Source organism: Lutra lutra, chromosome 9, assembly GCF_902655055.1.
Source record: "Lutra lutra chromosome 9, mLutLut1.2, whole genome shotgun sequence".
In the NCBI taxonomy this organism is placed as follows: Eukaryota; Metazoa; Chordata; class Mammalia; order Carnivora; family Mustelidae; genus Lutra; species Lutra lutra.
This window is the reverse complement of record NC_062286.1, coordinates 29799524-29823416: the sequence shown is the minus strand read 5'-3', so window position 1 is coordinate 29823416 and position 23893 is coordinate 29799524. Positions and strand designations below refer to the sequence as shown.

General features: G+C 42.2%; 1 protein-coding gene across 7 annotated transcripts in view; it reads left to right on the top strand.

Moving 5' to 3' along the window:
- The window catches only part of LTBP1 (latent transforming growth factor beta binding protein 1), a 405463-nt gene that overhangs the window by 135833 nt on the left and 245737 nt on the right, over positions 1–23893 (top strand). For 6 of the 7 annotated variants that reach the window (XM_047745652.1, XM_047745654.1, XM_047745656.1 and 3 more), the window contains exon 4: positions 5054–5223. In XM_047745652.1, the coding sequence (XP_047601608.1) occupies positions 5054–5223 (170 nt within the window). The remainder of the gene's footprint in view (positions 1–5053; positions 5224–23893) is intronic. The other variant, XM_047745653.1, reaches the window with a different exon arrangement.

Sequence of the window (23893 nt, the reverse complement as noted above, 5' to 3'; positions counted from 1 at the left end):
CCTGGCACGCATCTTTTCAGGGGGAAAATGGGAGACCAGTCTTTGAGCTAGAGGAACCCAGAATCCAGAATGAGAAGGCCTTACTCTGGGAGTGGGGAGCAGTAAGTTTTGTGGTTTATACAGCATAGTTCCATTCTTTTAGAGAAGAGTATGCATTTTTTCCCCCCTCAGAAGGGTAGAAGTCTGACTTCTGGATGTTCTGTTTGCTAGATTTGGGGAGGATAACTGCCTTTATATAAAGATTTTTAGTTAAGAGACCCCTGTTCAGCTCTACTTTTTTTTTTTTTTTTAAATCACCCTTTGCTTTACTTGGTTTCAGGTCCAAAACGCCTCTGTGTTTCCCTGAGAAGATTGTCTCCTTTGTGCCTGTGCCCTCACTCTTGACTAGTGCCCTTATGCCTACTGGTTACAACCCATTAGGGAGTCATGAAGTCATGAAATCAATGTAGTGGTTCAGGACTGTCACTTAAAAAAACAGATGAGCGGACAAAATCTCAAAGTGTCCTACACATGCTAAGGGTAAATAATGTTTTATAACACTTACTTTAGTTAAATAAAAACACAGACCTATATGTATATACACGGATTGGTTCTCCAAGTAAAATGGACTTTTTTTTTTTTTTAAAGATTTTATTTATTTGACAGAGAGAGATCACAAGTAGGCAGAGAGGTAGGCAGAGAGAGAGGGGGAAAGCAGGCTCCCTGCTGAGCAGAGAGCCCGATACGGGGCTCGATCCCAGGACCCTGGGATCATGACCCGAGCCGAAGACAGAGGCTTTAACCCACTGAGCCACCCAGGTGCCCCTAAAATGGACTTCTTACTGCAGGTTGAACTAAAAGAAATTAGGAAGATATTTTTCAGGCCATGGCTTTCTCCTGGTTGCTACAACAGTTAGCATTTCTCAATCCAATTTGAATCTTACAGATTTGTTGAAATATCTCTTGTGTGTTTATTAATGGGTACAACGAACCATCTTTAGTCCCCTTTGCGGCACAGGTATTGACGAATCCAAAGCCATGCTGGAACAGGGACCTAGAAATCCAGCTTGGACAAGTGTTAACTCCTTTACAGGATTGAGGGCTATATGTTCTGGGAGGCCCAGTGCTGGGAGGAGGGAGGGGCACTAAGGGCCTTGGGATAACAGCTGTTTATTAGAACGGAATATTTCCATATTTTAATGACTTGTGTAGCTGTACTGTTGTGTAACAGCCAAATGTCAACTCTGGATTTAAATCTTTTTTTATTCCTTATAATGTTAAAGACATCTTTGGAGGTAGGTAAGACATTTTAGGTATCTAAAGCAAAACAAAACAAAAACCCCCCATTTTGAACCAGAGGTCCTACAGTTTTCATTTTTAGCTTAATTTTCTCAAATATTTTAGTTCTCTTTTAAAAAAAAATTGTAATGCACAGCACCTGGGTGGCTCAGTGGGTTAAAGCCTCTGCTTTTGGCTCAGGTCATGATCCCAGCGTCCTGGGATCGAGCCCCGCATCAGGCTCTCTGCTCAGCCAGGAGCCTGCTTCCCTTCCTCTCTCTCTGCCTGCCTCTCTGCCTACTTGTGATCTCTGTCTGTCAAATAAATAAATAAAATTGTAATGCTCTGACACATCTTATGCTCACTAGTGATAGTCAAGTCTCCCCACTCCCCAGCCCCGGGAGAGGGAAGAATGGAGAAAATCCAATTGAAATGAAAGGAGGGAGATTATTCCTGAAATACTTAGGCAAAAGAGAAGAGTTAAAGAGGATATGTATTTGTAAGAGTTAAAGAGGTGGTCCGGAGTGGAAGTAACTGCATGGTGACATTAGAGGGAAAAGTGGAGGCCAACTGTGAAGGGAGGAAGAGAGAAGAGAATGCGAATCATGTCTTTGTGAAATGAGTGATGGCACGGATTCCTCCATTTGCCCCAGGTGGTGCTGCCGTCCCTGGCTTTGCTTCTTTCTTTGTGGGGCTGTCATGCACAGTGGCCTCAGTCTGTTCCTGTGTGTTGACACTCTTGCACTAGGGGAAAGGAAAGGTGATGGAGGAAGGGGAAGTGCCGTTCGGGTCTGCTCCCGTATCTGCGCTGTGTTTGAGACTTGGCTAGTGTTTCTACTCTAGTGAGACTTAAGTACCATTACAGTGGCTCATTAGCTCCGTATCTGTGCTGTGTTTGAGACTTGGCTAGTGTTTCTACTCTAGTGAGACTTAAGTACCATTACAGTGGCTCATTAGCTCCGTATCTGTGCTGTGTTTGAGACTTGGCTAGTGTTTCTACTCTAGTGAGACTTAAGTACCATTACAGTGGCTCATTTCCCTAAGTCCATGCTGGCTGAGAGTTGTTACTCAAGTTCAAGACCCGGTAAGTCTGTCTTCCTTGTTTGTTCATTACTTTCCAGGTAGGTGTAGGGAAAAGGAGCCCATACATAAGCTTTCAGCTCATTTCGAGGTGCCTCTCACTTCCTTGATTCGGAGGGGACAAAAGGGAGGACCTCGACTAGCAGGCAGACACCCCTCCTCACCTCCCACCTGCCCCACCCTGCATCCATCCTACCTGGCAGTGGTCAGAGCTGGAATGCTGTCCGCTTGTGAACAGAAGTACTTCTGCCAGCAGGTGCCAGCAGCATCAGGACAGGATGACAGCATAGCTGGGGAGTGAGTTGCTCCGGAGATGTGAAGAAGGGCTTCCCGTTGGCACGAGGCTGATGGAGTAGACGTGTGGTTCTTATCATTCACCACCAGATGTGTCCAGCTGTTACACTTTCTACTCGATCCCAACCAAACATGCTTAAAGTTCAAACCAACACTTACATCATCAAAACAAAAGTGTTTAAGCATTAAGCCTTACTTAGGCTTTTTGTAATTTAAGTCATTAGTCTAGTGATAGAGGGAATGCCCATCCATGGAATTGTGTCTGGGAAAACTCAGGCCCAGAGTGGATTTTCCTAGGCTTTCCTGCAACTCTCCATTTTAGAGTGGTGGATCGAGGTCCCTGACTGGCTAAGAGGGAAGCACTCTTCATCCCAGCCTCTTCTTTCATTTCTCATGGATGCCTTGTCCCACAGAAGAACTCATTCGTCAGCTCTAGTTAGAGTCTGCCAAACAGGCTGACTTTATTCAGGACTGTTCCTGATTTTGATGAGATACTGTGTGGTGCTGTTTTGGGTGGCTTGATGGTTGACCTTTCATACTCACCTGTCACAGTGTCATTTCTTCCTCTCATATAGAGTCCCTCTTTAGGGACACTTTTTGGGGCTTTGGGGTACCTTATCAGTGTGATTCTATCCCAGTCAACCATTTTCTAAGTTCCAGTATCATAGTTTGGAAATATTTTGATTGATTGAGGTGGTTTTAATGTGCCACATTCGATAAAATTCAAGGTTACACTGGAAAGGTCTCCTTCCATAGGCTCTATTTGCTGTTAAAATGCTCTGTCCCAGCAGTTTTGGTAGCAATTAAGCATTTTCTGGAATTAGTTGGTATATCTTCTTTATATTATTTGATTATTTATTCATCAGGTTTAGCTAATGATTTTAGTCCTGTTCCCCAGGGAATTATTAAATCTGGGCAAAGGTTTATTATTTTAAAGTTAACATGCTGAATAATATTCTGTTGTGAATATATTACCACATCTTCTTTATCCATTCATCTATTGATGGACGCTTGGGCTGTTTCCTTGTTGTGGCTATTGTAGATAATGCTGCTGTAAACATAGGGGTGCATGATCCCTTTGAATTAGTATTTTTGTATTGTTTGGATAAAATACCCAGAACTAATATAACACTGTATGTTAACTATGCCAGTTTAAAAAAACAAAAAAACAAAAACTTAAAAAAAGAATGGTTTCCATTACATGGAACAAAAGAGAACTGTCCTAGAAAATGGCTGGGCCAGAGTGTGATTGTCTCCCGGAATCCCCAAGGTTCTTGACTTGTGACAGTGAGGAAATGAGATTGTGCTTAGTTATTCTTACCATTGTTGTTATTCTTAGGAACTAGTCATTATAAAACATTTAACCAGAATAGTACAGTTTTTAATTATTATGAGATGCAGCATAAAATATTTAAATGTTAACTAGAAAAACTTGAATGTTTCTTCCTTATCATAATTGTATTTCAAGAAATAATTTAAAAAATTCTTTTTTTCCAGTTTTTATGGGTTCAGAATTTTTATGAGCCTTTTCTTCTTTGCCCTGTGTGTGTGACAGAGGATCTATGGTACTGGTTAGGAGGGTGAGGCTCAAGGAGCTTGCCCATCTTCCCTTCTGTCATTAGGAAGGTCCCACCATTTACTATTCAGGCTCTGATTGTTGACTGTTAATTTTGCATAACTGGTCAACCTGGGAATTTCTTTCATAGTCCCCTCTCTGTTTTTCCTTCTTCCTTTCCCCTCTTTGCATTTCCAATACTCTCTACTTACCAGTATATATAAAATGCTCTTTTTAAATATGTGAACCTTCTCATTTATAGGTCATTGTCTTTCTTACGTATGAATGTGTGTACTGCATACAGGCTGTGCTAACTTTGCTCTGAATCCTGTGATAGACTCCGTCTGTGGTGGTCTGTTCAGTCTATTCTAGACTATACAGGCAGAGTCCCTTTTCATGTTAAGGTTCCTTCCTTCCTTCTGTCTTTCCTTCCTCCCTCCCTTCCTTCTTTCCTTCCTTCCTTCCCTTTAAGGATGTTATTTATTTTAGACACACACACACACACACACACACACACACAGAAAGAGAGAGAGAGACTGTGTGTGTTCACAAGCCAGGGGGAGGGGAAGAGGGAGAGGGAGACATTGTGGAGCCTAATGCAGGGCTTAGTCTCACAACCCCCAGATCATGACCTGAGACCAAACCAAGAGTCGAATGCTTAACCGACGGAGCCACCCAGGTGCCCTGTGTTAAAGTTTCTAAGCGTAAATGTTTAGTTCCTCGTATTATAAATGGTCAACTACAGTATTTGAAGGAAAAATTGAGCCTTGTGTGGAGTCTGTTTCCTAAGTTAAATTTCTTGTTTTTCCCACCTTAGCTTTAAAAATCCATAATTAATTTCCCTATCCCGGCTTTGTTTCTTCCCAGAGTGACACCCCTTTCCTCACAGAATGTGATGATTCATCATGGCCAGACCCAGGATTACATGCTCAAGCCCAAGTACTTTGCAGCCCAGAAGGTGATTTCGGGAGAGCAGTCCACTGAAGGTTCATTCCCTTTGAGATTCGGGCAGGGTCGAGTCCCGGCACCTTTTCAGTGTGAGTATCTTCCAGTCAACGATTTTTCTAATTTACAGTATCATAGTTTGGAAATACTTTGTTTGGTTTAGATGGCTTTAATGTGTCACAGTAGATAAAACTTAAGAGTTGTTAAAAAAAGAAACCAAAAGACCAAACAACAACCCAAACACAACAAAACCACCCTGGTTCCCAAAACAACCAGACAGCAGCCCATTTTCTTTATTTTGAGGAAAGGCAGTTTCCTTGGATGTTGGCAAAGAGTCCGTAGTGACCTGCCTGTAATTTCTGCAAGACGGCGCCATTTCTGAGACATGCTTGGTCTCCTTTTAGATACAGTTGTATGCCTGACGTGTTTACATTGATAACATATTTTCTTTAGTAAAATAGCCAGGATTCATGCCCTGTGAAATGTCTGAAATGCCCTGCATTACTCTCTGAGGTTCACCTCCAGTGGATATTTTTATGACCCGAGTTCCACGTTTCAGTGTATGGCGCGGAGGGCGTGGCAGGTTTTCGTCTGAGTTTGTAAAGAGTATTGTATCAGTGGCCAGCTCGGTTAATATCTCACTATGTGGGGAGCTCAAGGACAAGCCCTGGCTCAAAGGGTGGGGAATGTGATGATTTGTGGTTTAGGTATTACAGAGTGTCTGCTGGCAGCATCTGGAGGAAACGTTCTGGAGTTCAGAGCCGAGAGCTAGACACACGCGCTCGTTCCAGCAGCTTCCTGCTCTGTCTCACGTTGACTGATTGCCTCTGCCACAAGTAATGAAAGAGAATGCCAGTTGTTTGGTTGAAAAGCAGTGTCTTTCACCACCAAAAAGAATGAGGATAGCTAAGAGAGAGTGTTTACTGCTGTTGGGTCCTTCAGATGTCTCTGTCTGCGTGGGTTTGGTTCCCTGGTCCTAGGGCCACCTCCCTGAGTTGGTCACCATTCGAGAGTGATTGACTCTTCCCTTAGAATTGGTGACTTAACAAAAAGAGTATCTCACGTAAGGTTTGCACGTTGCACTTTTCGTTTTTGTTTGTTTGTTTTTTGAGAAAATTCTGCTCAGTGACCTGAGGCTGGGTTCCCCAGAGCAATAGTAGTTGGATGAGGTTGACTGGGCCCGTGAGGACAAGCAGGCTCTGGGGATTTTCAAAAGGGAACAATGGAGAAATCCTATAGATGATCTCCTTGTCCACTAGACAAGATACTTCCCCATTATTTGTGGAACAATCGAGGTGTCCATCTTGTTTTTAAAGATCCTTTGGTGTAAGTGCTTCATAACTTATTCTTTGTGAATATCCCTGAGTATATAGTATTTGTCTAATCTTAATTAAAAAAAAAATAACCCCAAAGAGGTACTTATTATTTCCTTGGATTTTTATATAGATCATGGATTTCATAGATGCTTTCCAGATTTAGATTGTGATGGGAGGAGAGTTTTTGGAAACTTATACTGGTAAGGGAGAGAATTTTGAACTATATGGAAACATCAGGAAAAGATGGTCTGAAAACCACTGGTATAAGACTAGAGATGATACTGGTTTTGATTTGTTGATGATTTGTTATTGGACTGACGGGTCCACAATGTGTGTGTGGATTGTAAACTCTCAGACCTTCTGAGAGGTCTTCTGGACCAGAAAGGTCTTCTGGAAGATGACATTATATTTTATTTTTTTTAATTTTTATTTTATTTTATTTTTTTTTAAAGATTTTATTTAATTTTGTGACAGAGAACACAAGCAGGAGGAGCAGCAGGCAGAGGGAGAGACAGAAGTAGGCTCCCTGCTGAGCAGGGAGCACAATGTGGGGCTCGATCCCAGGATTCTGGGATCATGACCTGAGCCGAAGGCAGCCACTTAACTGAGCCACCCAGGTGCCCCTGAAATTATATTTTAGAAAAATAGGAAGAGAAGTTTATTTGTATTGCCCATAAATTTCTCACCCATTCTCTTTAAATGTAGTTTTTCCATAGCTGGGAACTAGTAAAGTAATTCAGACTAACACATAATCACAGTGATGGGGTTCTCTGCTCAAACTCCCCAGAAGTTAGTGGCTGTTCAAAAAAAAAGGCTTAGTAACTAATTGAAATAGGCATTTGGGAAGGCCAGGAAAGGAGATGTGCCTATTTTTTGCTGAGCCCAGAACTCTGTTGAAAGCTGGAAGGCTAATGGGAAAGTTTTAGAAAGAGGTAATTTGGCAGGACCATGAGGATACGGATGTGGCAAAATTGAGTGAGAACAACAATAGAAAGATTAAAACTAGAAAGGAGGGACAAGGAATACTAAGAACCTAAAGGTAATGTCTTTGCCTTAGGTGAAAAGAGCCCCCAAGGAAACCTTACATGTAACAGAAAGGGAGAGAAAGTTAGCAAAGTCTGAGGAAAAGCAGGAACTTCTAATGTCTTTACTTTCATCCTTATAGAAGAGATCAAATATAAACAGACGAAACTCTCATTTTGCTGAAGAATTTTAAGGTCCAATTTTAGGTGTAGATCATCCTGACTCATGAGAAAAACAGAAGATATTACCAGCAGGTAGGGATAATATGTCTTGGAAAGAGACTTAGTAACCAGCGTCCACCGTCGTTACTTTTGGGAAACTTCAGCGACTAAAGAAAACATTGAGGTTGGCAAAAGCCAAGGGTTGTTTTCCCTGTTGAACTGAAATAAAAGAGGTGGTCTGTTGTAGTGAATGTAAGTTTAATAGTACCATGCAAACAGCATTCACGATACTTACTGGGAGCTCTCAGCATGGTCTAAATTAACCACCTTGTAATAGGAGAGCCATAGCCCTGCAAGCCCAAGTGAATAAGGATTTGCTGTTGATGCCCAGGAGGCCAAGAGAGAAAATGGTCAGAAGAAGCAGGAGAAGGATGACAGTGGTGGGGTGTGTGTGTGATGGGTCCAGTAAAGCAAAGTGTGTTAATATGTTATGTCTAACACTCTCTAGATAAAGTTAGATAGGCAGAAACAAACTCCCACATTGCTAGGGAGGTGTTCTCTGCTGTAAAGCATGAGCATTTTATTAGAATTTCCCAGAGATTTGATGACCTGATGCGCCATCCCTTACCACTGTGCACACTCTGCGTTCCCTATTTTCGTTCTGTGCTTTGCCATCCTTCTGAGTCACTTCCCAGGTCGCTTGACATCCTGTGTTGGGCGTTGGCTGCTTACTGACTGGTTATCTCTAGTGACAGATTCATAGTGGGGCTCTGCTTTATTCATTGGTCTTAAGAATTTAATTTGCATGAATATCCGCTACAGCAGGGGTCTGTAAATTTTCCCTTGAAGGATCTGATGGTAAATACTGCAAGTTTGGTGAGCCAAGGTCATAATTGTGAGGATGTTACAGATAGGTTCTTACGTGACTATTACAAATGTGACATTTAAAAATGTGAAAATCATTCTTAGCAGACGGGTTGTAAAAAAAAAAAATTATTATTATTATTTTTTTGAGTGGCTGGCTTCATTAGTCTCCTGGGTGGTCAAGTATGCCAGGTGCTGATCTAGTGACTTAGTCTCTCAGTGTACAAAAAACCTCTAGGTTTTGGGCTTGTAGGTAGCTAGGTCATACCCATTGAGCTAAAAGCTGTCCAAGAGGCTCTGTCTGTCACCAGCTGTCCTTCATTGTCCCTGTCCCTGCAGCCCACCCTCCTCACCATCATGTTCTCAGATAAATCTCCATTAGTTCAAAGGCAGCCAAAAATGTATGAACTACTAGACCACTCTTGTCTGTTAAGTCCAGTTTCCTTTCCTGTTAGAATGGCAGGCCACACAGCAATTGGGAAAATAACGGATGTCACTCCTGATTGTTTAAGGAAAGCCATTTAATATTGACAGAAATAACATTTTTATTGGATGAACCGGTAACTGCCATCTGGCTGGACTAAATCACATTAAGCTATCACCTGAAGTCCTCCAAAAGTTAAACATCATGACTGTAGGACCCATCGTTTCCACTTCTAGGTATATATCCAAGAGAATTGAAAACATGTGTTCACACAAAAACTTGTATACAAATGTCCATAGCATTATTCATAACAACCAAAAAGTGAGAACAACCAAAAAGTCTCTCATCTGATGAAAATAGAAACCAAATGTGTATCTTACAAGGGGTCGTTCAGCCATAAAGAAGGAATGGAATACGGATGCATGCCACAGCGTGAATGAACCTTGAAAACATGTGGAGTGAAGGAATCCAGACACGAAAGGATTCAGATCACGTATAATTCCATTATACGAAATGTCCAGAACAGGCAAATCCATACAGACAGAAAGTAGATTAGTGATTGCTAGGAGTTGAGGAGAGGGAGAGTGATTGTTTATGGATAAGGAGTTTCTTTTGGGTTGGTAAGTATTGTGGAATTAGGTAGTCATGGTGGTTGTATGACCTGTGAATATATTAAAAACCCTGTTATGTTAAAAAATTTTAAAGTTATATATATATATATATATATATATATATATATATAGTGTGTGTGTGTGTGTGATGTTGGTAGTTACAGAAGACTTAGCATGAACTCCAGGAATGGAACTCCTTGGGCTCTCTCTAAGTATGGTATGGGCTGAGGGGTCTACTTTATCCAGTATCTTCCTTGGTGACTTCTAGGAAAAAATTGAGTATATAAACCAAATTCTGTTGTGTTTATTTTAGTATTTATAACCCAGAGGAAGAAAAGTTAAAGTGACTTGATAATATTTGAAAGATCATTTTACAAAAAACAGTCGAGATTATTAGTAAAGCATACGTTCAGGGGCAAACCCAAATAATTCACACAAAAAAGAGATTAGTTTGGCATAACTTGCTAGAAATAGGCCTTGAAGGTAGTGAGTGTCCATACGACTGTCTGCTATTATAGTAAAAACACCATGGGATGCTTGATGATGCTAAAAGCAGAGATTATTTGTTATAATCTATGGTGGAAGGACATTTGTATCTTCAGGGTTGTAAGTACTAGACAGCTTCCTAAGAAAGGTGGTAGACTTACTTAAAAAGGAGGTCATTAGGATGAGCAGAAATATTCATGTAACTGAAGTGGTTTGGAGGTTCTGCAAAGAGTTCTAAGAGCTAAAGGACCGGGCAATCCCGGTCTTAAATATGCATCTGCTTCATTCGTCTCTTTTTCTATTGCATTTTAGGATTTGGAAATATTTAGAAATTTAAACTTCTCTAAATCAGATTTTCCATTGCCAGTTCCAGTTGTTTTCCTATCAAGGTGGACCTAGCTTTTAAAACAGGTTATTTGGGGCGCCTGGGTGGCTCAGTGGGTTAAAGCCTCTGCCTTCAGCTCAGGTCATGATCCCAGGGTCCTGGGATCGAGCCCCACATCGGGCTCTCTGCTCGGCAGGGAGCCCGCTTCCTCCTCTCTCTCTCTGCCTGCCTCGCTGCCTACCTGTGATCTCTATCTGTCAAATAAAAAAAAATAATAATAATAAATAAAAAATAAAAAACAAAACAGGTTATTTATGTTTCAAGGTCACCTACAATTTTAATTTCATTTCATTTACATTTTCTTTAATTTCATTTAAATCTTAAATTTAATTTCAAGTTTCATTTAAATTTTAAATTTCAGGAAAGACACATGTCCACTTTCCCATACTACCTTTTTAAGGTTTTAAAAGCAGATACAAGTCAGACTCTTGAAAGAATTGCCAGTTTTCCCCTGATGTGCTGAAATACGGGGGAGAGATGGATTGCTGGCCTTTCCGACACATGGTCCCATTAAATTACAAAAGTTCAGACAAGCTCACTATTTTCAGTGGTAAGTGTAGCCTTGCTGCTTGACGAAGCAGCCATCGTGGTGCAGGAAGCAGATACGCCGCCTTCGCTGGGCCCCTCTTGACAGAAGAAAATAGAATCCTGCCTGCACTGGGACCACCTTAGCCCTGGATCCTGTGGTGTCTGTTGACTTCTCTTAGGTCCTTGAAATGGATCAGCTAACTCAGCAACCACCCAGTGGCTGATCACAGGCTACCTGAAATTCCTGACTCCCCCACATGAAGGTGGAGCAGTCACCCAGGTCTCAGGCTGGAGACGGGGAGGCAAAGACGCCATTGTTCTCACAGCAGCAGTGAGGCTAAGCCCCTGCATCTCAGTTCTGGCCTGACGGTAGCCCCCAGTCCCAGGCAGTGAAGAGCATGGGCCCTTGGGCACAAGACTTCTGCTTTGTACTTCTAGGGACACTGGTTGAGTGTGCTAGCAGGAGCCCCCAGGCTTTGTTCCAAGTGACATCAAGAAGCATAACAAGGTGTGGAAGCATCTCAGGGTTTGCTGCTTAGGTCTCCCCCTTGAAACAGCAAGTTCCTGTGTTTGGAGTGAGGAGTGTATATGGTTGCAGACTGATACAGCAAAGAGATTCCCCATAAAGCCATGCACTTCCTGGTCGTCCTCACTGTGGGAAGGCAATGCTTCTGCAAAGGCTCAGAGCTGACAAGGAGTTTTTTCTTTGGCAAAACAAATCCAAAGGTTATGAGGCCAGCCCTGTTTGGCCGGGATGGTTCTGCTTATCCCAACCACTTCAAGGAGGTAGACAAGAACACTGCTAAAATGCTCTGCTGCCCAGTGCCAGTCTGAGTCCTCACAGGGGGAGAGTCTGTGGTATAGCTCAGACAGCCCACCATGGGACAGAAAGAAGGTGATGTGAAGAAGAGAGATCAAATTCATCCTCCACCTGCTGGCTCTTCCCAAAAGAAGAGAGAAACCCTGAACAGGCATTTGGGTAAAGACAAATGTCGATGCAATTGGTAGAGTTGAGGAAAGGCAAGCCTGATCGTTCTGCATGGGATGGACTGTGATTGGGAGATCTTCAGGGGAGGAGCAGTTTGAAAATGCAGGTCAAGGGGCATGGTCCTGAGAACCACCCAAGCCTCACTTTAGGATATCAGTATGAAGAGAGAAAGGAAAGAGTGGAAGGAGATATTGCATGTGCTGGCAACTTCCCGGGTCTGCGATGCCCTCACTGACAGTCACTGATTGGTGAGAGCCCCACTGGGGCAAAGTTCTGCCCATAGACAGAGTGTGCACTTCGAAGGAAGGAGAATCCCTTAGGGGCACGTTCTGCTGCCCTGATAGCCCTCCCTGCATGGAGAACACCTTTGGTGGGTCATGTGCAAATAAATGTCTTAGGGATTGGCCCCACACCAATCCAGTGGGTACGAAGTGGCAGTGGAAGTGGGAACCAGCCAGGAGCTAGATCTTCCAAGGAGCTGGTGAAAAAAGACTGCTTTAAAGAAGGAATTAGGGTAAATAAGAAGGGATTAGGGTAAATCTCCATGCTTTTTGCCTTATGAAATCAAGTCCTTGATTGATCTGTTCGGTCACCCACACCACACTTTGTGTGGGAATAAGGAACCTTGAGCCAGTTTCCAACTGTATGTCAGTGTGGCTGTTAGTGCTGTAGATGACTAGAAGAGTATCACCTCTTGTTGGCTTAAATGCCTAGATGCCAAAGCAACAGCATTCCTTGGTATAAACAGGTCGAGAAAACATTCCAGTGAATGTTGGTGAAGGATCAGGGTTTTGCTGAGCTGATGTCCTTAAAAGTCTATATTCCACCGAGTCCTTCCTTTCCTGCTGTAGGGAAGGATTCATGTGCCATCTTGCCATGGCCACTGTGCCTCATTTGGGGGTGGTGAGGGCAGGTGGTATGTTTTATCCAGGAGTTGTCTGATCACATCCCAGTCCAGGAAGGTCGGTGAACATTAATGTTCTCTTTGCCTTTTGATTGCTTACACACAGTAGAAGATTGCTAGGCAATGGTCGACATAGACTGATTTGAAACACTTCCAGGAAGCTTATCCAGCAATATTAAAAACAACAGTGGAGGAAAACCTACAGTGAAGGGTTATGTAATCTAAATTCTCCAATGGGCAGCCTTTCATGCCAGAGAAGGAGGTTTCAATCCCAAGGGTCCAAGATTTCATAATAAATAAACAAAGTGATCCAAGGATATTTCTGGGTGTTGAGACCAAGTTCAAGATATTGAGAAATCGATTCTGTATGGTTCCAGAATATTCTGTGATCAAACCGTGACAATGGTGGGGGAAAATGCCATGAGTGAATTTACAGGTTGCTTGGAAAGTGCAGAACAGCATTTTGGGAGGAGAAAATCTGTGTTTGAAAAAGAAGAGATGCTTTACTCAACCTTTGGATTTCTCTGCCAGAAACAGAGGGCTTTACTTTGATTTTAATTCTGAATAAGAAAATAGTTTCTAGGGAATAATCATTGTTAAAGTTGCAGTGATAGTTTTGATTCAACAGAAATGAGACTGTACAAAAATAATGCTAAGGAGATATTCCAAAGGGAATTGAAATAAAATTTGTATTTACTCAGGTTAGTCCCCTTAGAGAGGGGTCCTCTTAGCATTGAAAATTACTGCCTTGTGGTGAGTCTGTCTTCCCCACTTTGAGGTAAAGCCCTCCCTACCTCCCTTACATTTTATGACCTTTAAGAGCTTGTGTTGTAATTTTCTACAATTTTAGTTCTGCATGATTTTTTTTGATATTAGTATTAGCCCCTCATGAAATTGAAATGTGCCTTTACTGAAACCCAGTTGCCCAAATTGTGTTCCTGTACAGAGGAAGTACAAATTCACACACGGTTGCAATGGGAGGGAAACCTTTCTTCCCTAAGAGGTAATTGCAGTAGGATTGTATTTGAGTACTACTTCTGACAGGAAAACATTAAACCATGAAATGTGTATGTGTGATGCATGTATATGCATATATACACATACATGTTCAATCACAGAGATAAACGTGTGTTATTTAAAGAGTTATTTTTCTGAAGCTGCCTACATTATCCATCTCACCAGGATCTGTTAAAAAAAAAAATTTCATGTAGCCCTCACAGTGCTTCCCACATTCGCTCTTCCCAAGGTCCCAGCATTTTAACTAAATGAAAACTTTAAACTGGCCGTGGTTGCTCTTGTGAAAAACATCACAGTTATTTCAAAACACCTGTATCCTAGTAACAGACCTAGAAAGCTTTGGGGAAGAACAAGAATCTGGACAGCAGCGGGGAGGGTGGTGGTTGTGGCTCCCTTTGGTAGATGGCCCCCGGGCGGCTTGCGTGGGATCGAGGGCTCCTGGAGCTGCAGCTGTGCTGCTTGTTTTAATGCAGGCCACTGAATGGCTACAGGTGCATCTCCTGATGGCCACTGCCTGCCTCAGATCCGGCCAAAAGCCGAGCTCTTCCTCCCACATGTTCAGGTTCCATGCCCGCAGAGCTCTGCTTCCCTTTGGAGGGGTCCAGAATAACACTCCCTGAGCAAAACCTTTTGATATTTTTTTTTCCCCTTTACTCATCCTTCAGAAATATTATGCCGCCTTTGGTGATACAGTTGGGTAGATGCTATCGGGTCCGAAGGTCTTTGTGTTTGTAGCTGTAGATACTTACCAAAGACAAAGCCCGATGTGTGCTTTAGTTTGTTTTTACAAGGAGATAGACACATATATTTTGTTAACATTTTCCTGACCTATTTAACCTTTATTCATGACATTTTTTTTTTCAGCCCAGAATAAAGAATAAAAATGTAGATCTTATTTCCATGTAACTCTTTCTTTCCACCTTCTCCTTGCCATGGCCTCCTTGCAGGTATAGTGGGTTTTCCCACCCCATTGACTTGGAGCGTGGCTGTGTGACTTGCTGTTACTAATGGAGTGCGGGTGGACGGACAGTATAGCAAATCTGAGCTTTAGCTTGTCTGGTTCCCCTCTTCTGTGTACCGCGAAAACCCCATGGATCTAGTCTGCTGGCCTGCCAGTTCCTTTGACTTCTGCTTTTCTTAGATTACCTTAGCAAGGCACAAGATTGACTTTTTAAGACAATCTGGGCAGTTGTTGCTCTCAGAGCAGATGATACTGTTCTAATCAGCTAGGATACATTTAGGTTAAAATGTACGAGGTCGAGGCACCTGGGTGGCTCAGTGGGTTAAAGCTTCTGCCTTCGGCTCAGGTCGTGATCCCAGGGTCCTGGGATCGAGCCCCGTATCGGGCTCTCTGCTCAGTGGGGAGCCTGCTTCCTCCTCTCTCTCTCTCTCTCTCTCTCCCTGCCTCTCCACCTACTTGTGATCTCTCTCTCTCTGTCAAATAAATAAAATCTTAAAAAAAAAAAAATGTACGAGGTCTGGGTGAGCTCAGCTTCTCGCCACAGTGGACCAGAAGATGGGTAGGCCCTCGACCCAAGAAAACCACCCTGAGTTGGCCAGCTGCTCTAAGGTGGTCTGACAGAAGAGCGTTCCCTTAGAGGGATGATACTGATGAAGTAAGATTAATCAGAACCTTTCAAGAAATTTGTAAGTTAGGGTTGAACAGTAAGCAATTGGCGCAGAAATAGAATACCAAGTAGAAGCAGAAACAGCCGGGAGAAGCTTTGTATCATGTCAATGTTGGGTCTAAGAATGAAGTCCAATGGCATTTTCTGAAAGGCATTTTCTGGATATAGGGCAACATCCAATGGGTTGCTGAAAGTACTACAGATTCTTTTTTTTTTTTTCTCCATTTTATTTATTTTCAGTGTTCCAGCATTCATTGTTTATGCACCACACCCCATACGTGCCCTCCATAATACCGATTCTTAATGTCTTCCCAGTTATGGAAGTATATTCTGGTCTCCACAGGGTCTGGCCTGTGTGGCTGGCTGTTCTGGGTTGTCTTGAAACCCGCATCTCTCATTTTGCTACGCACAGCTTTTAGCCCATCACTTGCGAGTGTGTGCAACGTACCCCCCAGGATGTTGTAGGCAGAGAACCCAGCGAGCACACATTCTGTTTGAACCTTTCCCCTCAACAACTGCATGTCTTCATGTCTCAGAGCACCAGAGACTGTCTTTTAGAGAAGGGTAGCCCAGCTGCGTTATTCTTCTTCCCTCCCTTAGTCCGGTCTTTATCCTCTTACTCCCGAGAAAGCTTGGGGTGTTGGTAGATGCCCAGACAAGTGAGTGGGGTGGGTTCCATATGTTCCCCATGATCACCGAGTACTCAGAATTGTTCTGCCTGGCCTGGGGTTTCATAGGGCCTGCGGTGTTACCTAATTTATATATCAGTACCCATTTGGATTTTTTTTTTTTAAAGATTTTATTTATTTATTTGACAGAGAGGTCACAAGTAGAGAGACAGGCAGAGAGAGAGAGGGTGGGGGAAGCAGGCTCCCTGCTGAGTAGAGATTCCTGATGTAGGGCTGGACCCCAGGACTCTGAGACCATGACAGGAGCCGAAGGCAGAGGCTTAACCCACTGAGCCACCCAGGTGCATCCCCCACCCCATTTGGATTGTTAATAAAAGTGTTTTCAGCTCTTGGATTCTTGCTCACATGGAATGGAGAATGTCCAGCTTCTGTTCATTAGTGAGTACGGACAGGAACCTTTGTAGTAAGACCCCGAAATCTCGTCATGCCTCCTGTGCATCTTTCTCTGGTTTGGGTTTTCAGGCCACCACAGTGGACTCTGTGTGCAAATACCTGTCAGGGAGGCTCTGCCAGGTCTTGAACATGGAAATAGAGCAAAATTAGATGCCTCTTTTTTAAAGTTTTAAAAAGGCTCTAAGTGGAGAAAGTGATTCATAACGTTTCTTGTCAGAGATCCCAGTTTCCAAACCACACCTTAATATACCTCAAGACCATATAATATGTATTTCTAAAAACCTGCTGAAGGTATTGGAAATTATATTCTTGCCTCTGAATGTCAGGTAATTAGGAAATTTGGACATAAGCTCATTTGTTCCCACCAATGGCACTATGTAGGTTCCATCTTCCTCTTTCCTCATCTCTGGGGTACTCACTGCATGCCAGTCACTGTGCTGAGAGCCTGATATGCATTAAGTTAGGGTGTTACATTATAATATTAGTATATTGACTATTTAAAATTTACCCTACCTGTATATTCATGTAAGTTCATTAGGAACCAAAACTGTAATGAGTTAAGAATTGCCAAAACCTGGGGTGCCTGGGTGGCTCAGTTGGTTAAGCATCTGACCCTTGATTTCGGCTCAGGTCATGGTCTCAGGGTGGTGGGATCAAGTCCCGCATCTGGCTCCCCATCAACAGGGAATCTGCTGGTCTCCCTCTCCCTCTGCCCTTCCCCCTGCTCACTCTCTCTCTTTCACTTAAATAAATAAATCGTTAAAAAAAAAATTGCCCAAACCAGTCTTATTCCTTGGGAAGAGAGCTGCTCTGTGTGACACAGTGCCAGATGGTCGCTACAGTTATGTTGAGTACAGCATTGTGAAAAACTGTGTTGTATACCTGAAGGGAATGTAACATTGTGTTTCAACAATACTTCCGTAACAACGGTGGGGAAAAAAGGGTGCCACTTTAGCTCTTTGCGTATTATTTTTAAGTGAATGCAAAGCCAACTTTGATGACATTTAAAAAAAAATCTGTCAGCTTTATTGTTATATGTAGGGCTTTCATGACAGTTTCACTTGAAAAAGTTTCACTAAACATAGAGTTCCTGATAAGAATTGTTGAACTTAATTACTCAAATGGAAAATAAGCCATTCTAATCAGTGGGTTTCTATTATTCATTGAAATCCATTTTGATACCTTTCAGACCAAGTCAAGCCATCAGATCTTATCTGGAAATTAGGAAGGAATCAAAGTCCACAGTGGAACTTTCCTTTATTCTAGAGTCTTAAATAATAATTATGACCGTAAAACAAACATCTTGAGATGAAATTTTCCATATTTAGAAGCACTTGTGGGTTTTGCTATATAATATATCATGGGGTAAATGTTACCACTAGTTTGAGCTTTCCCCCTCAGTTGCTCCACTAAGAGCTGGCCACATGCAACGATATCCTCTTGGGTTTGCCCAGTGTTTAACAGCTCATGAATTATACCCATACAGATTATTTCATATGGCCCCTGCCATGACCTTGTGTGGTGGATGGGTCAGGTAGCATTATTCTGTGTGTCTTTTTTTCTTACTCTAGTTTGCAAGATCCTGGAGGTTGGAGCCCATGACTTGTTTCACTGTATTCTATTCCATCGAACCTCTGAATCTTCGTTTCTCTGACAAAGAAAAATCTTAGCACTAATTCCATTGGTCTGTTGTAAGAATGAAATGAGGTAAGGGATATGAAACCCAGTGTACTGCCAAGCACATAGTATATGCTTAGTCTGTTTGTTTCCCTCCCTTGCTACAACCTTCCCGGGTGCTTGGTATCCTGAAGTTTTCAGAGTGCGTGCTCATTGGAAGTGTAGGAGAGGCATTGGGTAGTGAGGGGAGAGTGAAGGCTTGTGCTGAAATGCCAGCTCTACCGTTTCCTAATAAAATGACCTTGGTCAGGTTTCTGATGAACATCTCTGCAGTTTCCTAGTCTAGGAAGGGATGAGTATCATTTAAATGATTGTGGTGTTCATGTGAGTTCCGTCGTTCAGTTGGGGAATTGGTGTACAGGCTTCATGAGTCCATCAGTCATGCAGACAGTGCCCTGTACCTGTAGAAAGGTCCATACATTCAGCTTCTTTCTTTTCAGAATCTAGGGAAAAAGAAAAACAGCGAAGTGTGTTTGTATGTTTATACTTTTAATGAGTGACAAATTAACCCAAACCTTAGTGGTTTAAAGCAACAAACATCTTACACGTTCTATGCCTCAGAAATTCAGAAATGCCTTAGCTGATTGGTTTTGCCTCAGATTCTGTCATGAAACTGTGATCAGGCTATCAGTAGGGGTGCCATCATCTCAAAGATTCACTTGCAGGGTGGCTCAGTCAGATGGCATTTGGCAGGAGGCTTTGGTTCTCTGCCATATGAGCCTCTCTGTGGGCCCCTTAAGTATTCCCATGGCATGGGAGCTGGCTTCCCCCCAGACCGAGTGATTGGAGAGAGAGAGAGCCCACGACAGAAGCTGCAGTGCTTTCTGTGACGGAGCCTCTGAAGTTGAACCATAGCTTCTCTTTTATTCTGTTCTTTAGACATGAGTTGCTAAGACCAGCTCATGCTCAAGGGGAGCGGAATTAGATTTCAGAAGAATTTGTGGAGAGATTTGAAAACCATCAGTGTTCAACAGGAGAGGCACTATCTTGATGGGAGAGGAAGTTGAGAACAAGTAACCTAAAAAGAATTAACTAAAAGCTGGAAAATTTACAGTGTGTGATGACACATTAGTAATTCATTTTTTATTGGCAACCAATCATTTTTCAATTTTATTTATCACAGGATAAATAGAAGCTAGATATAATATGACTTTGAGAGAAGGGATATTTAGGCTGAAATCTTTTCTAATGATGAGTTCTATTGGATTTGGCAGTAATCCCTTGGAGAGAATATTTGGGGCCATTTGATGGATTCATTTAAAAACTGAGCCAGAGAGAAGTTTGTGCTGTAGGGAAGAAAACAGTGAATGACAGAATCTGTATTCTGCAAGCTTGGTTATCTCTGATGCTAGAATGCTAAATTCAGAGATTCAAAGATGTTATTTTTCTTCTATATAACCAACCAATTGCCTGACAGATTTTTTTCTTTCAACTGAATCCATCATACCTAGAAGTTGTTTGGGCAGTTACAAAAATGTTCATATCTTCACCTTCCTTGGGGCTTCTTAAAGTAAAATGCATTCACATTATACTATCTCTTTGCTCTGGATTTTTATTGACTGTGGCCAGATTGGAATGCCTGAGAGGCACAGCAAGGTATCTGCTTCTGGCCAGACCGGCTCGTTCTCAACAGGACACAGGAAGTTTTGGTTTCCAGACTCTCTTCCCTATCTTTTGAGTTGTTTCTTTCTTTAGGTAGCATTTAAATTTTGTGAAGTATGATAGTTCATTTTCTTCTTTGTGTCTGCCTGTAGTGTAGGAGGAAAGTTTCCATGCCCCCTTACGAAGGCAATGGTGCCCTGATTGCTTTTAACTCCTTTCAAGTTTTGTGACTTCCAGTTACTAGTTAGAGTAAAAGTTGCTTCTTTGCCCTTGTAGGAGACAGTTGAATGCCTGTGTATTCCTCTCCTGGGCTCATAATACCTTCCATTCACTTCTTTTCATTTCCTACCCCTGCATTCTTTCCTATGGCACTCCCCTCCCACCACATAATCTTCTGTTGTTCCCAAAGAAGGAAAACCACCAGGTGGGTTATTTGTTACAAATTGAGGAGGATAAGAATAAAAACTGTTTTCTTGGGCTTGACTGAGGCCAAAGGAAGATTGATAAAGTAGGAAAATAGACATAAATAGACTTATGTGCTAAAAGCCAGGAGAAAATGAGAGCTGCATTGTCCAAACTGGCATGCCTAGGTTGCTGAACATTGTATAGGGAGGGGATAAGTGGGTTGGTTCCAAAGGATGAAAGGTGGTTTTCTAGGGGGAGAAAAGTGCACGTGAAGGAAGTAGACCTATGAGCGAGGACTGTGGGGCAGTTGGGTTCAGCTAATGCCCAGGCTCTGTGTGGAATGCTGTAGGATGTGAGGCCAGATTCTGTCAGATGGGAAAGGATCTCAACTTTCTTTTAAGGAGTTTGATGTTGTCAGAAATATTTGTCAAAGATATTTCTCATAACCAGTATGTAAATTCAATGGAATCCTAATTCTCAAAGTGTATGGTAGATATAATCTGGGACCCTCAGGAAGAGTGGCCCCCACTTAATCAAGCCTGTGATAAGTCATGAAATTTGTTCCTTGGTAAACAAATAGCCCAGTAGATTTTCTGCCTCTGAGTCAGATTTGCTTCTCCACATACAAACAAACAGATGTTATTTATGGAAATGATGAGTGATAGACTGATAACAAATGCCTCCATTTACTTCTCTTTGGAAAAACAACAAATGTGAGGATAAATAAAACCAAATTCTGTTCCAAAATTAAGGCACAGAAAATTCAAATCATGTGAAGCATATCTAACCCATGCTTTCTGTAAGGAGACTGTGCAAACTAGCCAGATTGTGTGAGGATAGAACTAGAAGACACCTAAGTATTCATTGCTCTGCACCTTGTTCTCTGGGTTCAGGGACAGCCTCGAAGTCCTCTCTTAACCGGTTGTAGGAAGCCTGACCTCCCAGGGCTGTTTGTGAGATCTCTAGTTGTGTTGCTGCGAAGACCAGTGTGGGTTTTTTAAGGGAGGTAGAGATTTTCACATGAAAAATGCATCTTTTATTTATTTTTTTTAAGATTTTATTTATTTATTTGACAGACAGAGATCACAAATAGGCAGAGAGGCAGGCAGAGAGAGAGAGGGGGAAGCAGGCTCCCTGCTGAGCAGAGACCTGATCTGAAGGCAGAGGCTTTAACCCACCGAGCCACCCAGGCACCCCGAAAAATGCATCTTTTAAATGGTATTTCTCCCTTGTGAGACAGACTCTCAGAGGGAGTTGCATCTTGAATGTTGATGCCAAGAAAGAAAACAAACAACCTCCCCCCCCCGTCCCTGGACAAACTCACTCAACCCTCCCCAAGTATGTTTCCCATAATTGTCAGGATTCTAGGTCCAGGTGGTGGCTTACATTCTCACTTCAGAATTGAGAACATGGGTGCAGTGAGTCCCTCCTGTCCCCCTTTGTTTTTTGCTCTGTTTTCTGTTATCTACTGAGTTAAGTCCTGTCACCTTGGGGGTGTGTTCCTCCCTCTCTCTCACTCCTTTTTTTTTTTTTTTTTTTGAAGATTTACTTATTTGAGAGAGAGAGTGTAAGAGCATGAGTGGGGAGAGGGGCAGAGGGAGATAATCTACAATCTCTCTGCTGAGTGGGGAGCCCCGACGTGGGGCTCGGTCTCATGACCTGAGCTGAAACCAAGAGTTGGACACTGACCCGACTGAGGGGATGTATCACAGCATTTCAAATGCCACCACCACTTCTGGACAGATTGGGAATAGTAGGTTCTCTGGTATTCAAGATTAGGAGCAGAGATTTCCAGATATGTTCTAGACAGGAGAGTTTTAAAAATTACATCCAAGGAGCCCCTGTGAAGCAACCTGGGGCAGTTACAGGACGCCAGGGCTGACGTGCCTTAGAGTGTTGTCCCCTCTTTCCCTGGACTGCAGTCCAGAGCCTGTCCTGAACTTTCCAGGGTGTTCTTGTCTGTCAGCTGAGATATGCCTGAACGGTTGAATCCCTTCAGGAGATGTTAAAGTATTTTACAAAACAAGTCAGAATATGAAAATGCCAAAAAACCATTGGTTTGTTTTGCTAGTTTTCCACTTTTCATACTGACTGTATTTCTTTCTGCAAACACTGGATCAGATCCTCCTAGGTGAGCAACTTGTTGGGGAAAAGTTAAGTCTTCTGATTGTAAAATCTATTACACCTTCAAACACACTTGATTTTGCTCCAGAGATAAAGATAGGATCTTTTAACAATTATTTGTAGAGAAGAGAACTTATGATTGGTATTTAAAGAGGAGTAACCCCATGTAGGAGAAGGAAGGATGAAAACAAATCCTATGGTCTCAAGGTGTGTGGCTTAGAGTCCTCTCGGGGCGGTAGGGTCTGGTTGGCAGGGTAAGATTGAAGGCTGAGAAAATGTGGCAGGTAATAGATGACAATCTAAGATTTTATGCCTTGAGTCAAGGTAAAACAAAGACTGAGTGAAATAGGAAATTACACCTGACTCCTGAAATATGTGGAAATTTGGGACGAAATCTACTGTCTTCGTTGGTGAATCTCTGGCTAATCTCTTGGCCAGTCTCCCTGTGCTGGGAACCAACATGTATTTCATAAGATTTTATTTATTTGTTTGTTTTTAAGAGAGAGTGTGTGCGCAGGTGCGTGAGCAGGGGGAGGGACAGATGGGGAAGGAGAGGAAGAGCATCTCATGCAGACTTGGTGCTGAGCCCTGACATGCGACTTGATCTCATGACCCTGAGATCATGACCTGAGGCAAAACCAAGAGTCCAACGCTTAACTGACTGAGCACCCAGCTACCTCCCAACATGGGTGGGTTATGGGTGGGTTTTATGGTCCAGTAGCAATTCATAATAGGCTCATGGAATCTCAGTAGGGATGTTCTCAATTTCCTAGTTCTTTGACAAAGGGGATAGATACTTAGTAAATAAAAAATGGGTTTTAAAACTCCTTACACATCATCATAACTCTCACTGACAAAATTAAAGGAGGTTTCTATCATGTGTCAGTTTGATTTCTGCATAATATGTTGTGAAACTTTGGGAGCAAATAATTGTTTTTCTTTTGAAAAAGTGAGAAATTTCTGTTTCCTGTTTTTTCAGCTATTCTCTCATTGGCATGTTTAATTTTCACTTTTTTATGTCGTTGGCCATTTTTGGGTAATGTTTTAAGGATTTTTGGGAAAACTGTGTTTTGTAATGACTGCAGGGTTTCCTGAATAACAACTATCTTTTCGCTTGATTTGAAACTTTTATGGTTACAACATTTCTCTTTGACAAATACAGCTTACAGCAAGTATGTTTTAGAGCTAAAGGCTTAATAGGAGTATTCTTTACTATTTTAACACTACTGTCACTTAACCCATAGATAAATATTATTTATTTAATTTTTTTTAGTGAAGTTTGTTCATTCACTTATTGTTCTTGAACACTTACTATGAGAAACATGTTGGGCATATAATAGTGACCAGATGTATTCCTGCTATCATGGAGTTTGTCTTTCAGGATGATAATCAAAGACATATATAAAGTATGTTTATACTAAATAGGAAACGTAGGGCAAGGTATGGTGGATAGGTGATGTGTGGGGCTGTTGCAGTTTTATGAAGGTCATTAGGAAAGGCCTCTTGATGAATTGACATTCTGGAGAAGTCTTGAAGG